General features: G+C 40.0%; 1 protein-coding gene across 1 annotated transcript in view; it reads left to right on the top strand.

Moving 5' to 3' along the window:
* The window catches only part of KALRN (kalirin RhoGEF kinase), a 363,097-nt gene that overhangs the window by 82,646 nt on the left and 265,021 nt on the right, over nucleotides 1–15,430 (top strand). The window contains exons 8-9 of the mRNA XM_035896306.1: nucleotides 4,485–4,616; nucleotides 10,930–11,160. Coding sequence (XP_035752199.1) covers nucleotides 4,485–4,616; nucleotides 10,930–11,160 — 363 coding nt within the window. The remainder of the gene's footprint in view (nucleotides 1–4,484; nucleotides 4,617–10,929; nucleotides 11,161–15,430) is intronic.

Genomic DNA, 15,430 nt, shown 5'->3' with positions numbered 1-15,430 from the left:
GTGATGCCAATAGGAAGCAAGTCTATTAGGACCATAATCTTCCAGCTTTTGGCACACACCAGCCTGCAAGGAAGTTGTTGGCCTGGGACAGAGATTTATGAAAAGCTCTTCGATCTCTGTAATATGCAAGCTGAGCAGGAAGCAACTTGTTTTTCAAGGTCTCCTCCTAAAGACCCCACACAGAAAACTGCACAGAATACAATTTGTCTGGCTTGGAAGGATGAAAGGCTGAGTCAACCCTGCTGGGAATTGAACCTCACATCTGTCTTCACGTGCTTCAGAATCACATTGCTTTCCTGGCTGTTATTGCAGATACATGTGGCATGCTGAATGGAACTCGGCTGAACGAGTTCCTGGATCAAAGCTTTCTATATATATATTTCTTTTTTTGCTTTGTTTCTTTCTTTTTCTTCTTTGTGTGTGTGTGTGCACACGTGTGTCTTCCTTAAATTTTTTGAACACCGTTTTTACATACTAAACCATCATCAAGAAAAGAGCAAAGAAAACAAAAAAGGAAAAAAAGGAAAGGAAACAAAGAAAAGACAAATCTTGCCAAGCTCCAGCCAGGCTTTCTTCAGCATGTGTATTTGATCAAAAGCCAGTAAACTGAACTCCAACCAACCACTATGTCCAGGTTAAGGTGCAACTCAGCATATACAGTGGAGGTGTTTCACAAATGTCCCTTAATTCCACCTGCTACAAATGTCAAAGTGTCTTGCGTTTTTTTAAATTCTTTTCTCTTCCTCCCCCACCCCCACCCCTGTCGCCTTTTCATGCTAGCATGGAGGTATTCTAGTGCAAAACAGAATTTGCTTCTGTATATTTATGTATGCCTGGGGCTATTCAAAGTTGCAAGAGAACGTAAGAGAACATGCCTTATCTCACTGTGATTTCACGAGAACTGCACTGATTTTACACCAGCTGAGATTCTGGCCCGCTAACTGCCAGATAGGGGAAGCAGACATACCAGGTGTCCTCCCTTTCTTGGATGTAATCTCTGAAAGTGTGCTAAAGTATTCATAAGATGCTCACTCTACAGATCCTGTCAGAATGAATAAAATAATGTCTTGAATCAGCTGAGAGATCTCAACCAATTAATTTTGTGTCAGATTCTACCCCTAGAAGTGCACAAGCAGAATTGCTATTTAAGGTAGTAGGTGTTAGGTGGACATGCTAGACATTAATGCTGATTCTCTGAAGACTGATCCCTGACCATTTGTTTCATATTACCTTATCCTCCAACTAGGAAGACTACTGCTCTCATCTCTGCCTGGATCTCTCTGAGCACATCTTGAACTCCTCTATTTGAGGAAAGGAAATGAAAAAGAGAGGAAAAGAAAAAAAGAAGGAATTTGAAGAAAGAGAGGAAAGGAAAAGACAATTGATATCTATAAGAAGCAGGGATAAGACTAAGATAACTTTTGTATTAGATAGGGAAATTCCAGACACAACAACAGAAAATATACAGTTAGCCTCATACAAAAAACTCGGCATGAAGAGATACTATAGGTCACTGAGGAAAACAATTTCATGGCCTTCTTCCCATCTTTCCCCACAGCCACTCTGGAGCATGAAAGTATACACTAGAGTTTGGTTTTAATTTCTCCAGGGCCTAGGGGAACCACCCTGGTTATCCTGCAGCTTCCACACAGAGGCCTAGAAAGCCATAAGCAAGGATTGTGCAAAAAATGTGGAGAAATACGGACTGTAAAATGTCTGAGCTGTATTTTGGAGCAACCATGTGATACGGCACAGCAGTCCCTGAGGAAAGCTAGTAAGAAGCAGTATGAGAATACATTATTACCTGACCTAATACAGAATTTGCAACTTAGGTGAATAGGTTGTGAGTCAGGAGTAAGCATAGGTCATTACCTTAAAGTTATTTTTGGATTGGATCAGAGGCACAAAGGTACCTTAGGGACTTTTTTAATTTTTAGGAGAAATTTTTTTTAATCTTTCCTGAAGTCTTGAAAAACATGGACACTTATTGGAGCCTGTCATTTCAAATCATATTTAAGCAGTTTTTATTTTCCCAGTAGGAGCTATTCCAGTCTATGAGCTAACTAGAAATTAATTTAAATGGTATGGAGTATCCAGTGTACAGTAACAGCTCCTGTTCCAACCTAACAGCGATTTACAGTTTTAAATGCATCTTTTTTCAACTCAGTCAAATGGTGATTTTTTGTTATATGAATTTGTTTCTAATATGAAGGGTTACGTTTAATAAACCTTTTTTGTCTGCCACAGTGCATGACAAATAATAAAAATTAACATAGCTGCTTTTTTTGAAATACCCAAATCAATGAAGTAGTATGAACTAACACTTTGTGAAAGTCCTTAAAAAAGAATTTGCTCTCCCTGCATGAATCTACACACACAAGACAGACGACCATGCTCTGTTTCAGGGTATCAGAGTAAAACACTGACAGGCTGCATTTCTTTAAAACTTTTCAAAACAGATGATGTCAACTGCTCCTGCTAGTGGCAGAAGTGAAATTATTGATGTAACTGTTGATGTGACATTGTCTATGTACAAGAGATATACAAAAGAAAGATAGAGGTGAGACAACAAGGTGGAAATGTGGTTATGTGCATAGGATCTTCTTGAGACTTCTCCTGCTTACTGTGCAAATCACAGCCTGGGGATATTGCAGTATTATGAATAACATGACTATAAAAGCTTGTACTAAAGCTGGTAGAATTCAGCAGTTTTGATAAGAGCCATAAGAGTGTGATTCCAGCAGCAGGTACACTGGTCTGTAAGGTGTAAAGGTCTTTTGTTCACTGTTTTGACCAAGAGGTTCATGTAACAGCCCCAAAAGGGATTGATCTCAACTCCATGCTCTTAAAACTGCATAGGAAATGATATGAATTCCACTGTCTTGGCACAAAATATGATGACTTCAGCTTTATGCAAGGGTGTTCAGGGGTTTCATCTGAAGAGATTCAACAGATCAGCAGTCAAACCAACACAAGAGAACTTGCCATCCTTGCCTCCAGTTTTCTAGAAAGCACTGTTTTTTCATGGGTAGATTTGTACTTTGTAGACATGGAATTCATCTTTGTTTGTGCACCAAAAAGAACTGTTTACAATGCAAACACTTTATAGCCTTGATTACACAGCAGCATGGTGAATAGCTTTACACTGCTAATAAAAAAGGATGCTGATGCCAGAGCCAGAGTTGAATTGAAATTCTTTGCTTTGAATCTCACAGCCCTTCATGCTGTGAACGAGTGCTTTACTAACAAGCCACAGGTGAACACTTCAGGAGTGGATAAAGCTGTGATCCTGGGGGTGGTTCTGTGGTATTGTACATTCACCCTACAGGGCACTGCATCTGTTGTATAATTAGCTGTTCTTTTTTATAAATAGTCCCAAAGTATGGCAGGCTGGTTTAACAGAAAGAAAGAGGAAGAGAAAATAGTAATGAGAAGTAATGAGGTGGCATTAGGTAGTTAGTATGGACAAAATATGAACATGGGAGCTGTGTCATTGAAGTAAGCCCTGCTTAAAAGAAAAACAGGTGGGAACCTTAGAGTCTAAATTCCTTTTATTTTACAGAACAGGCAGCACCCAGGAGTGCTTCCCCAATTTGTTCTGCCAAAGTGCATCAGCACTTCTCTGAAGCCCTTTAAGAGTGGAAAAATATTTTTTTTTCCATCTCTCTGCTCCCCAAACCCATTCAGTTTCTGGCTGTCTGTTAAGGCTTCCAACCAAGGTGCTAAACCCTAACAATTGCAATGGCAGTGATTTTTTTTTCTCCCTTTTCATGGATGTCTGCCCACCAGGAACTGGACTAAGACCAGCAGCTCATTTTGCATTGGCTGCTTAGCAGCCATCAGATGGTAATGGTATCTGATCACTGCTGACCTGGGCCAGAATCAAATGTGAGACCCAGGCCTTGGTATCCTATTAGCAATCCCACTCAGCTGGCCCTGGGTTGGGAACTGCTTGAATACAGACTGTCTGCCTTTCACTGAAATGAATGGCAGCATTGGTTTTAATGGGAGTTTTCTATTGCCCGAATTAGTAGTGTTAAGGACAGGTAAGCGACTGAGGTAATTCTGACAACTGAGACAATGCCAAATACAGCTGAAGCTGTAACTGTGTCCTTTTGTGCTTCACACTGATGTTTTTTTCTAAACATGTTACAGACTCCCTTTTTGGAATGCAATGTTGTAGCCTCCCTTTGTGGTATACAAAGACTCTTAGAATGTGTGTTTTCTTAGCCTAGTTAAAGGAGCATTTGTTTTTAATCCAGAAGAAATGGAAAACATTCCTTTGGATCTAGGTGTTCTTCAGGTACTGAGGAGGCGACAGGAATGTGCCGTTCCAGGATGCCCAAAAGGACTCTTTTGTAACTGTTAAGTTTTCCTCAGTCCATGTTGCAGTCAAATCCCTTGCGGCACTCTACAAAGTTTTCTAATGTTGATGAGACGTTGTTCTGTAGCACTGTTGCTCATTGTTCCTGGAATTGTTTCAGTTCCTTTCAGGTGTGGATGCCTGGTGCAAAATGTGCAGTGAAGGAGGCCTCCCCTCAGAAATGCAAGACCTGGAACTGGCCATCCATCATCATCAGACCCTGTATGAACAAGTAACACAGGCCTACACAGAGGTATGTGCTTCCCGGAGAAGAATGTGAATATCTGTTAAGTGATAACAGATATTTGACTGCATTTTGGAGCTTAGTTTTTCTAAATGAGATTAGGTTCTGCTTTCCATTCCTGCAGCTTTTTCAAAGAAGGAGTCAGATCTAATCCCAGGCTGTAGGAGGTGACTCCTAGGCATCTGCTTGTAAGGGAACAACAGGATAATCTGGGGGACAAACCCATACAGAAATGAAATCTAGAACTAGTGTTGGCACCCCAAAGAAAAGCCACTTCACTCCCTTTGCTGAACAGGGAACCCTCTTAAGCCCCCAGTAGCTTTATTCCTGTTGCTTTCCTTCTGTGAATGAGTCCTGGCTCTAGCACAGGTATGCTAATAGGAACAGAGGACGCCAAAGGTTTTTTCCTTCAATATACAAAGTCATGGAAATGTTAGGTCCTCATTACAGTGAAAGCTGCAAAAGACTGTGCTTTGGACAGAATCATAGAATCTAGAATCATTTAGGTTGGAAAAGATCCTTAAGATTGAGTCCAACCATTAACCTAACACTGCCAAGTCCACCACTAAACCATGTCCCTAAGCACCACATCAGATATATTCGTACATACTGTTGTCAAATATCTCAGACCTAAATAGGGTATGTGGTTTTTTCCTTTAAAGGAGGGTGACAAGGATGCTAAGACTAAAACATGTTCTCTGGCATTTTGTTGAAAAACCCATAAAAATCTTCACTTGCTTTTTCCCCCATCCAGACTGCAGCATGAAATAAAAGCTACCGACAACAAGCTGACACTCAGTGCATCTGGCTGTGCAGACCAGGGTCTTGTGTTCAGTCCACTTTATTTTGCAAGAGGACTGCAGGACCTCTCTGGCATCTGGGAGGAGTCCTTTTAGGAATGACGCTAGTCTAGATGTTCACCCCAGGCATGGGTTGACCTGCAAATTACCCTAGGGGTGGGAAGCCATGTATGTTATCCATTCTATTCTGTTATTCATGTCTCCATGACTCAAGCTTGTTGGAAAGTAATCCGCAGATCACCTGAATTCTTGGATTTAGTTGTATTTTTAATTTCCTTGTACCATACTGTGCTTGACTGTCTTGCTGGGTATCAAAGGATTTTGCTCCTTGCAGGATTTTCCAAGCTGGATGGGAGGACTGTGGTAGTGCTTGCTCTACTTAGTAAGTTACTAAGTGAAGACTCCAGAACAGAGCATAACAGCTCTCTGCCATGCTCAGCCCTTGCTCTGGTCATCAAGTTCTTGGAAGAATTTGTAGTACGAAACAAAGAGAAAAGGATTTGCTAATGTAGGCTTGGTGGTAGGCACTCAAGCGTACACAGTGAAGTGTGAGGTGAAGGGAGTTAGTTAATTAGAATGAGGAAATCTGGGTTGCAGTCACAAAGGGCAGTTCCTTATTCAATACTCAGGCTTCTTAGGGACAGCAGGTTGTGTGAGCAAACACAGAACAGTCCTGTTGACTTCTAGTTGCAACTGTGAATTTTATACAAGTGCCTAGTCAGGTGAAACTACGTTTTTTGATTGCATTTAAAAATTATTTCTAAAAATTAAGTCACATAGGGATTAAATAAAAAAAAAATGAAACTGCATTTTGTTTATCAGCTCTAATATTAGTTTTTGTGAAATGAAAATTAATTTAAAACTCATTACCAAAAGCAATTTTTAACATGCATATTGCTTTTGCTGATGCTTCCTCAGAAAGCTATAACTTGTTGCTGACACAGCTGTTTAAAACATTTCTGTATAATTTTACTAATAAGTACATTTTTAAACAGTATGTAGAATTGCCAGAAAGGTTACAGTCTGTTATTTCGGAAATGTTCATCCTTTTTCCCACAGCTACATGGTGAGCTGGAAAGCCTGGATTAGATTTAGGAGTCCTGCCTCCTATCCACATGTCTATTTCTCCAATATAGATAATGCCCCTTGCCCATGGAAAATGTCTCTTCCCTCAGAGCTCTCTATGATGGGATGAAAATTGTAGCTTTTTCTTTCTTTTCCTGCAAAGTCATTGAAAATCTCTGTTTCTATTTCTATAATTGTAAGAGATTTGGAATAGAATAAATGTTCCTTGGAATAACCATTTAATATGGATATTTAATAGGATATTAATTAACAATTAAAAGGAAATATGGCTCTATTCTGTTATGTTACAGAGCAGTTCAGATTCACTGCAGGAGCCTAAGAGGAGACACCCAAAGAATCTTAGGGAGACTCTTTCCATCTTTCTATGGTTGTAGCCATAATTATTTGCCTTCTTTCCTTTATTGCAATTGAGTGAAGCCCAGAAATAGCGGAAGCAGGGCTCATGGGCCTGATATGCAATCCACAGCTAAGCAATCCTCTGCTGCTCTAAGCTGAGCTGCTGGCAGAACAGGACTTCTTCCGAGAATCAAGTGGTGCTCTTGCTTTTACTTTGGGTAGAACAGTGCTGGAGGGAGGAGATATATGAGATGTATGCCTTTGGCAGTTCCTCACTTGCAAAAAGAGTTTCTCTAGATGTCTAGCCAGGGTGTGTTTATGTGGCTTCACCAGTGTTTCTAGTGGATGAACAGCAGGAGACAAACTTGGGACACCCCTACTGAGGACTGTACTGATTTGGTAAAGACAAGGAGGGAGAGAGAGAGGTTTTCTTCAGTCAGACTTGAGCCTGGTTGATGGCAAAAAGCATCTTGTTCAGTGTGACTTGATCAACTGCCCTTTACTGTCTGTTCCCAGAGGCATGATATATTTGCTCTAAAGACCAAGGTTTTTTTTCCTAGTGCAAATTGTAGCTGTTTCACAGGTGACACCATTAGTCTAGTCACTTGCAAGGCTTTGGAGGTCTTTCTGACCCACTATATAGGATATCTACGGGTTTTAACTTATTCCCTAGCTATGTATACAGCAACCATGAAGGTTATTCCACTAGCACAACAAAAGCTATTTTTTGGTTCACCCAAGGTCACATCACTTCTTACTGAGGCATTTGCGTACTGCCCATCCTAGCCCTTCTCCTTCCATGAAGCCAAAATGCAGGAATATCATCATGTGACAGGAGTGTACATGTGTCTTGTGTTAGGTCATTAAACCTTCCCAGAGAGTCCAGCAGCAATTGTGTACTTTTCAAAATAAGTGAGAAATGGTCAAATTTGCTTTGACAAATGCAGCACTGGCACTTACAGCAAGTCATGCTGGGTGCAGGTCCGTTCATCCACTTTTGCAATGCTTCTTAAAAATACATCATGGTGCAACTAAGCTGGGTTGTTGATGTTTGTCTCCTTGCACAGTCCTTGAAAAATTCAAAACGTTCACATGAGGAGAGATTTGGTGATTTATTTTTGCATTTATAAGGAGAACATGGAAATGACTGAAGGAGCACAGTAGGTAGCTTCTCCATTTGTGAAGCTGTTCCTTTCTTTTCTGAAATCTGTTCATTGGTGAATTCTGAGACCACAAACCCTCTGTGCCCATTGTTTGGGAATGCAGTAATATTCATAACAAAAATACTTCTAGAAAAGAAACATTTTAAGCCAAAGAACTTCAGAGCTGCAGAAGATAGGAAATCCTGGAATATGTATGTAATCCTTGCAAATAGTGGGTACCACTGGCTACATGATTGTCACTGTACGGGTTGCCATATATTTACTCCAGCATTACCAGACAAGCATGTAAACTGAGGAGCAGGAGAACACTTCTAATAGCCTCTGATTTGTGTTAATGATTATTAGCAGGACAACACAAACACTTGAAGTCTGGCATTTCTCTCTGCCTGTGTATAGAATAACTGGAAGTCTATGCCTCTCAGGGATGAATCATAACTTGCAATCTCTGAGGCTTTTTAGACAGACAATGGGAACAAATCATCGTGCAATAGATAAAAGCCTAAATCCTATAGAAGAAAAAGGAGTAAGAGGGAAGGAAGAAGTATATTTGCTCTTTACCTCACACCACAAATCTGGGAGAACATTGTCCTGTTTCAGCTTCAGACAAAGAAGGGGCATATAAGCTGTTGCCTTTGAAACAGTCTTTTTCTTCTGCATTGCTCCTGCCACTGAGACTTTTTATTGTAAAGGCCTTATTGGCCATATTCATCCACTAATCAGCTCTGGAAGACCACTTTTTTGTAAGACAACTGAATTTAGTCTGGTGCTTTGGTCAGTCGTGATTAGTATACAGAATATTTCACCCAAGGATCTGACCCCTCAATATGGAAGAATTATAGGATTACACCTCTGGGAGGCAAAAAACTGACGTGCAGGGCTTGCACTTGGGAGATGTTGTAGGTATGAATAGGTCTATATTATGGCACAAAGTTTCCAGGAAAGTTGGACTGAGTAAAGCATGTCATATATTCTGTGCAATCACATATCTCTTACGGGTAAACTTTTGAACCTTTATTATTAGTCCTGATTCTGCTGTGATTTCTATCTGTGTACATCAGCAGGGAATATACTAAAAGCATTGTAACAGCACCCAGGGACAGATTCAGACCAACCGTAAGCCCAAAGACCAGTAACAGGAACACAGTGAATTTAGCCAGTGCAGAGAGTGAGTTTCTGGGCTAATAAGCTGCTCCCAAGTATGTGCATAGCCTTGCTTTCCTGTTCCCAGTGATTAAATTGCTGCTGATTATCTTCCTACACATACAATAGGATGTAGTACACCTTGTCTCCTTCCCTGTCTAGAAACTGCTTCTTCCTGCCTAGCAGCTATTGCCACCTCCATAATGTTGCCAAGGTAACACCTGTGCCTCACTGCTTCCTCCTAAAATCCTCCCTCATATCTACTATCCACTGCTGTTGGCGAGTACAATCGTTCCCTCTGTGACCCCAGCAGGCTCCAGTATGTGCAAATTGTTCCAGATGGTCTTCAGCAGCAACTGAATTTGAGTACAGAAAGCCATTCCCTATGGACTCTTCAGTTATTTCCTGATCTAATTCCAAATTGCCCTGAATATTTAAAAAATCTCCAAGGATCTGCCTAAGCCCACCTAATAGTCACATAATATGATGACATTTGACTCCCACTTTTGCCAGTATAAATCTCAAAGGCTCTCTTGATTTCTCTGAAAATGCACCAGATAGACACTGCTAAAACATACTGGGATGTGGCACTGCTTGCCAAAAGACACAGGTTTAGGTATTAAAGGATATTTGCTACATTTGAACAAGCAACTATAATACAGAAATAAATGGGACTTGCAAATCCTTGAGATGTGTTTTAACTTTGACTGACAATGTTTTTCATCCAGTTTAAATTTTGAACATTCATTAAGCTATTCTCTGGCAAGGTTGGTGATTGTGATTGCACAGAAATAAAAGCACTTTTCAGAAAATCTTGTCATTTTCACTGCAGTTTGTTTCAGAGGGAAAAGAGAAAAGTGGGCTGGGAAGAGGAGAGGGATTCCAATAGTGTCCTCATTTACCATTTCTGTTGAACAACATATTTTAAATTTGCAGTCTGCAACTGAAAAATATTTCAAAAAGCCATTTTTAGAGAACGAGTGCATTCACACACTTGTTAATAGCAGTTTGGTTTTTATGGTTCCATTTTTCATTTTGCCCCTGCAATATGAAAATGCTCCAGGAATGTTCCAGGAAAAAAATCTGGCGTTAAAAAATCTGGCATTCTGGCTTTTTTTAATGCCCAAATGCCTCTGCATCTGCAAATGTGTTTTAATATGCTCAAAAAAGGTTACACGTGTGCAGAGGGCTTTGCATTTGCCAACAAACTTTGAAGCCCATTGAAAATGGAGACTATAGGTCCCTCTGAGCTGTTCCTGGGGAAGTAAAGCATCACTATCATATACTAAGGTATTTTTCACTGCCACTGAATGAAACACAGAATCAGAATATCACACTTCTCGACGTATATGCATACTTAGTAATCCTACAAAGAAAGGACTCTCCCTTATCATACAGAATATGAATGACTCTGCCATCTGTGGTTTTCTTAAAATGCCACCTCCTCGCAAAAATAGGCCCGCTATTGCAAATGCCACCTGTCATCAACTAGTATATGTCAAGAATTTTCAGTGCCCAAATGTCAGAACATAATATAGGCTTGGGATCTCTGTCTCTATGTATGCAGTCCCAGCAGTGGAGTATCTGTGCTCCTGCTGAGCAACACAGCAGGCCCACTAGGAAGTGAAGGCAAGTGCTGAAAGTGTAAGTACAAGTCAAAAAGAGATGTTATGAGGTCTCTTTTTCCTTTTTGACTAAAATAAGGAACGTGAGGAAAAGGATCAGATAAGCTGTTCTCTGCCAGCTATTGCATGTTTAAGTATCAGTGCAGTGAAGTAGATTTATTTCTTCATTCAGGTAAGCCAGGATGGAAAAGCCTTGCTGGATGTCCTACAGCGTCCCTTGAGCCCTGGGAATTCCGAATCCCTCACAGCTACTGCAAACTACTCCAAGGCTGTTCACCAGGTGTTGGATGTGGTACATGAAGTCCTGCATCACCAGCGGCGCCTAGAGAGCATCTGGCAACACAGAAAGGTTCGGTTACATCAAAGGCTGCAGCTCTGCGTTTTCCAGCAGGATGTTCAACAGGTATTATCATTACTAAAGGAGATGAAGAATGGTCCTTTCTTTGCAGCCATAAAGATTGTTTGGTGACTCCTCTAGAGGATATTGCCATAACCAAGATTTCACATGCAGCTCTATCTATGCTAGAGATATGCTAAAATCCTAATATGCCTTTCAGTACCTCTTGGTTTCATGTTGGAAAGAATATGATGCAATTTTCAGTGGTTAATTTTTTGCAAGTGAGAAATTAGCTGTAGGTACTCTACTGTTATTGAGAAAGTGATGTTTAACAGAAAAAAGAATTTGAAGTGTAAAAAGCAATTGAACTGTAGCATATTTCACCTTCCTATATGGGAACAATACAGATACAGACATTTTAGTCGTGTTGTTTAGGTCACCTGTGCATTGTTTCCACTTATGGACACCACATACCTGTGCTATGAGTTTGCTGGCTCAAATGAACTGCACACCCCAATGCGCAGAGCCCACCTCACGGAAATAGATTTTCTATGATCCAGGCTCACCTCTGAGAACTCAGGCTCCAGGTGAATAACTTTTCTCTCCCAAAGGAATCCGTCTGAATACCAGAACAACAGTGTAACTGACAGTAAGTATGAGATGCCATGTTTGTAGCTGCTAAATATGTAAGCACAATCAACAGTTGTTACAGGCCTCTGCTCATTCAGGATGGTGTGGCTTGTTTAAGGGTCCCATTACAGCCTGAAGCAGATGTTGGTAGCAATATGGTACTTGGTTTAAATGAAGAGGCTGAATGCTCTAATCATGTTTATGGAGCATTCTAATGTCCCTGGGGTTCTTTATGTCATTGCCTTCCTCCAAGTGAAAAATGAGGTGGAGACAGAGCGACAAAGCTGTCACATGCAAAACAGACATGAACCAGCCCATTCAGGAGATGGGCAACTTTTATTCAACATGCAAATTGGTCGTCCTGTTAGTGCCATAGTTGAAGTACACCAGCACAGATAGAAATGCAGCTGTAGATATTCTTTGTGTGTGATGTGTATGACCATTTCTTTGGCAGTCTTGGAAAGTTTGCCAGAATTTCTATCTGCTCAGTTTTTCCTATAAGGCCACACAAATATTCATGCCATATATATAACTGAAACAGGGATTGAATGTAACAGATGCTTAATTAAAGCAACTTCACTTTTGTTACGTGTCAGCAAACATACTGCATGGTAATGAAATTCATAAGCTGTATATTAAATAGAGCATGTACTTGGAATTCAGTTAGAATACTGTCTGCAAACTGTATGAAGTTAATACAATTTTGGCATTGAAATCTCAAGAATCAAGGGTTGTAAATTCTAATGTTATGCTTTTTCCAATTGTGGTATATAATGTCAATAAGATTGCATATTATCTTAGGTATTCTTCATCCCCTAGGATGATTTACGCTTTCGTTCAGTCTTTCCAACCTGAAACTTTCTCTCTTACATCTTCTGAAATCAGTAGAAGTGTTTATGAGGTTCATTCATGAAACCCATTCAGACTTTTACTTCCCACATAGGCAAGGCAATGAGGCTGTGTCACTAGTTTTCAAAAGGAACAGGTCTTTTGTATGTACTGTGACTTTTGGTGAGAGGAAAAGAAACAAGCAGTAAGAGTCACTGGAGTACAATCACTTTAGAGAGCATCACTCTGTGTGCGTTCTGTTGGCAGCAGTCTTTCCAAATTTTTCTCTTAATGGGTACTTATTATCTGGGAAGCAACAACTTAATGACAGATGTTTCTGTCCTAGCACACACTTCCTGGAGGCATCTCTTTGTCCTACTTAGAAAGTAGAGAGGAAGAGATGAATCATTCTGTTCACTAAACATCTGTACTAGTCAAAATAAATGCTTTGTAACTCATAAACAAAATTATCAGCTAAACAGAAATATGAAGTGTAGAATCCATGAAGAGGAGGAAGATATCTGAATGTGTTGATGGGGTTTTTTTTGAAAAGAATCACCTCCTATATATCTGTTGTGCAATTCCTGTTATGCTTATTTTGTTAAATGCCCATCATTTGGCAGGTGAAGCTGTCTACCTGTATGTCGTCACTAACCATAAGTAACATTAATCTATAATAATTTGTTTTCTTGTCAAAATTTAATAACCTTTAGCTAAGTTCTTCCTCATTCAACTCTAAAAAGATGTGGGAGAACAAATCCTGACAGGAGAGCCCTGAATTTGTTAGACTTCACTGTCTTCTAGACAAGTAAGAATACAGCGTAGTTTCTCTAAGGAAGATGCTCCTCTTCTCTTTCCACCCAGCTCAAAATTGTGTTCTCACAGATGCAGTTTTCCCTATCAGGATGTCCCGTGGCTCACCCTCTCCAGCTGTTGGCCAGAGCAGTAAAAGTTCTGGTGAAAGATGATCTCCATGTCAGAACTTACACTCCCTTTCTTGTTCATCTTACCTTTCTCTTCATGTCAGCTGTTCTGTGTCAATCTTGCCATAAAAACAGGTGTGAATAGAGACAGGTTTTGTTGTGTTATATAGTCTTAATACAGACTCCAGGATTGTTTTGCATCCTCTCAGTCTGCCATTAACAGCATTAATAGCTTTTGGTAAAGACACATCTCCAAGCAGAGGTTCTTATGAATCTTGAGAGATCAATTATTCCTCACTGAACTACTCTAGTTAGTCTTGTCAGACGGATCAAGTATTTAGGCATGCAGTATCAAGTCTTGCAAAACTGGTTAGCTGGATGAAGGCTTTATGTAGGCCAAGTGTGTGCCTTTTGGACTGGATTTAATGGTTAAGCTGTGTTAAACAGGGCTCATTCATATTATTCCTGGTGTATTCTGCATCATTTGCAAGGCCAGAGTACATGCTGTATGCATTACTGGCAGGTCAGGGCTATGCTCTCAGTTTTCCGCTGTCAAGGAAATCCTTTTGATTCTAGCTAGGTTTCAGTTTGAACTGCACAAAACCTGAAAACATTGAAATAATGGATTAAAAGAAATAAAAATAATTTTTATTCTGATACAGAAAGTCAGGCATCCTTACAGTCATGCCATAACTAAAATACAAGTTGTGCTGTAGAAAAAGAAGTTTAAATAAACACTGTGGATTGCCAAGTTATATTAATATAAGAAATGTTATGCTATAAAATGTCATTAGAAGTAATCATGGCCTCACACCATCAGACATTTTACAAGATTATTTGCTGTTACATATATGTATTAATATAATTACATCAATTTGCACATGTGAACCAAGGTAAATAATGGTGTGCTAAGGACAATGAGTTATGAATATATAGCATTTTAAAGAAGGAAAGAAAATAAATGTTGCAAAACTGCATTTGCAGCCTTCGGAGGAAATAGAGCACCATTCACACAAGAAGGATAGCAGATAAGACAATTTGTGAGCTGTTATGAGGCTCTACGCAGGCAGGAACTGACAAGGAACTCTTTTAACACCAAGGGTATTTAGGATCATTATAGGAACGTTGAGCTGCGTGTGTAAAATAATCCATTGCTTCAGTTGTTTTTTAGAAGTTCTCTGTCATTTCAGATATAGAAGAACTGAACTGTTTGATCCTTTTAAAACACAGCTGTGGGAGGAGTTGCTGAGATTCTGTCCTGCAAGGGAGGAAAAAAAATCCCTTTGACATTCATACTGATATTCTGTAATTGCTGTGGATGCTTCAGCCCATTTTTGTTAGCTTTTCTTTTTTGCCTGTCCCTGCTCTGGGTCTTTCCCTTCTGCAGGCTATTTACCAGCAAATTAACACCATTTCCATTTCTGTTGAGATTTGAAATTGTTCTCATGTTGTCTCCAATTTCCACTGCTTTCCACTGTCACATCCGGATTTACCCTCTCTGCCTCTGCATACATCTCTCCACTTGAACATGTTCCCTTTGCCCCCATGAACAGCAACCCTGTGAAACAGCACAAGGGTTGTACTATGAGCAGATGTTACCAGGCAGCCTTAGAAATAGCTGAAGTAAGTTTATAATGCTGTTCTTCACCCCATTGCCTCCTCCATCCCCTTTTTTTCATACGGGCAAGAATTTTGTCTGAATTCTCTCACTTCATAAACTCATTCAAGTGAAGCTGTAAAGCCTGGAGCATACCTATTAAAGTAGAAGGAAAATGGAGACCCATCAGATGCATTATTGAAATGGTCTGTGCAAGTCTTGAACTTGGTATTTTAAAGCACTTTTGTGGCAGAATAGTCAAACTGCTACTCTTATTCTGCAGTCTTCATTCCTTCTCATGGAAAGTCTCAGTCTTTCCATCATTTCCACACATACACACCAACACGGAGCCTGACAC

This window comes from Egretta garzetta, unplaced genomic scaffold, assembly GCF_000687185.1.
Source record: "Egretta garzetta isolate BGI_Z169 unplaced genomic scaffold, ASM68718v1 scaffold326, whole genome shotgun sequence".
Lineage (NCBI taxonomy): Eukaryota > Metazoa > Chordata > Aves > Pelecaniformes > Ardeidae > Egretta > Egretta garzetta.
Note: the sequence above shows the minus strand (reverse complement) of the source record. Positions and strands in the feature narration are given on the sequence as shown.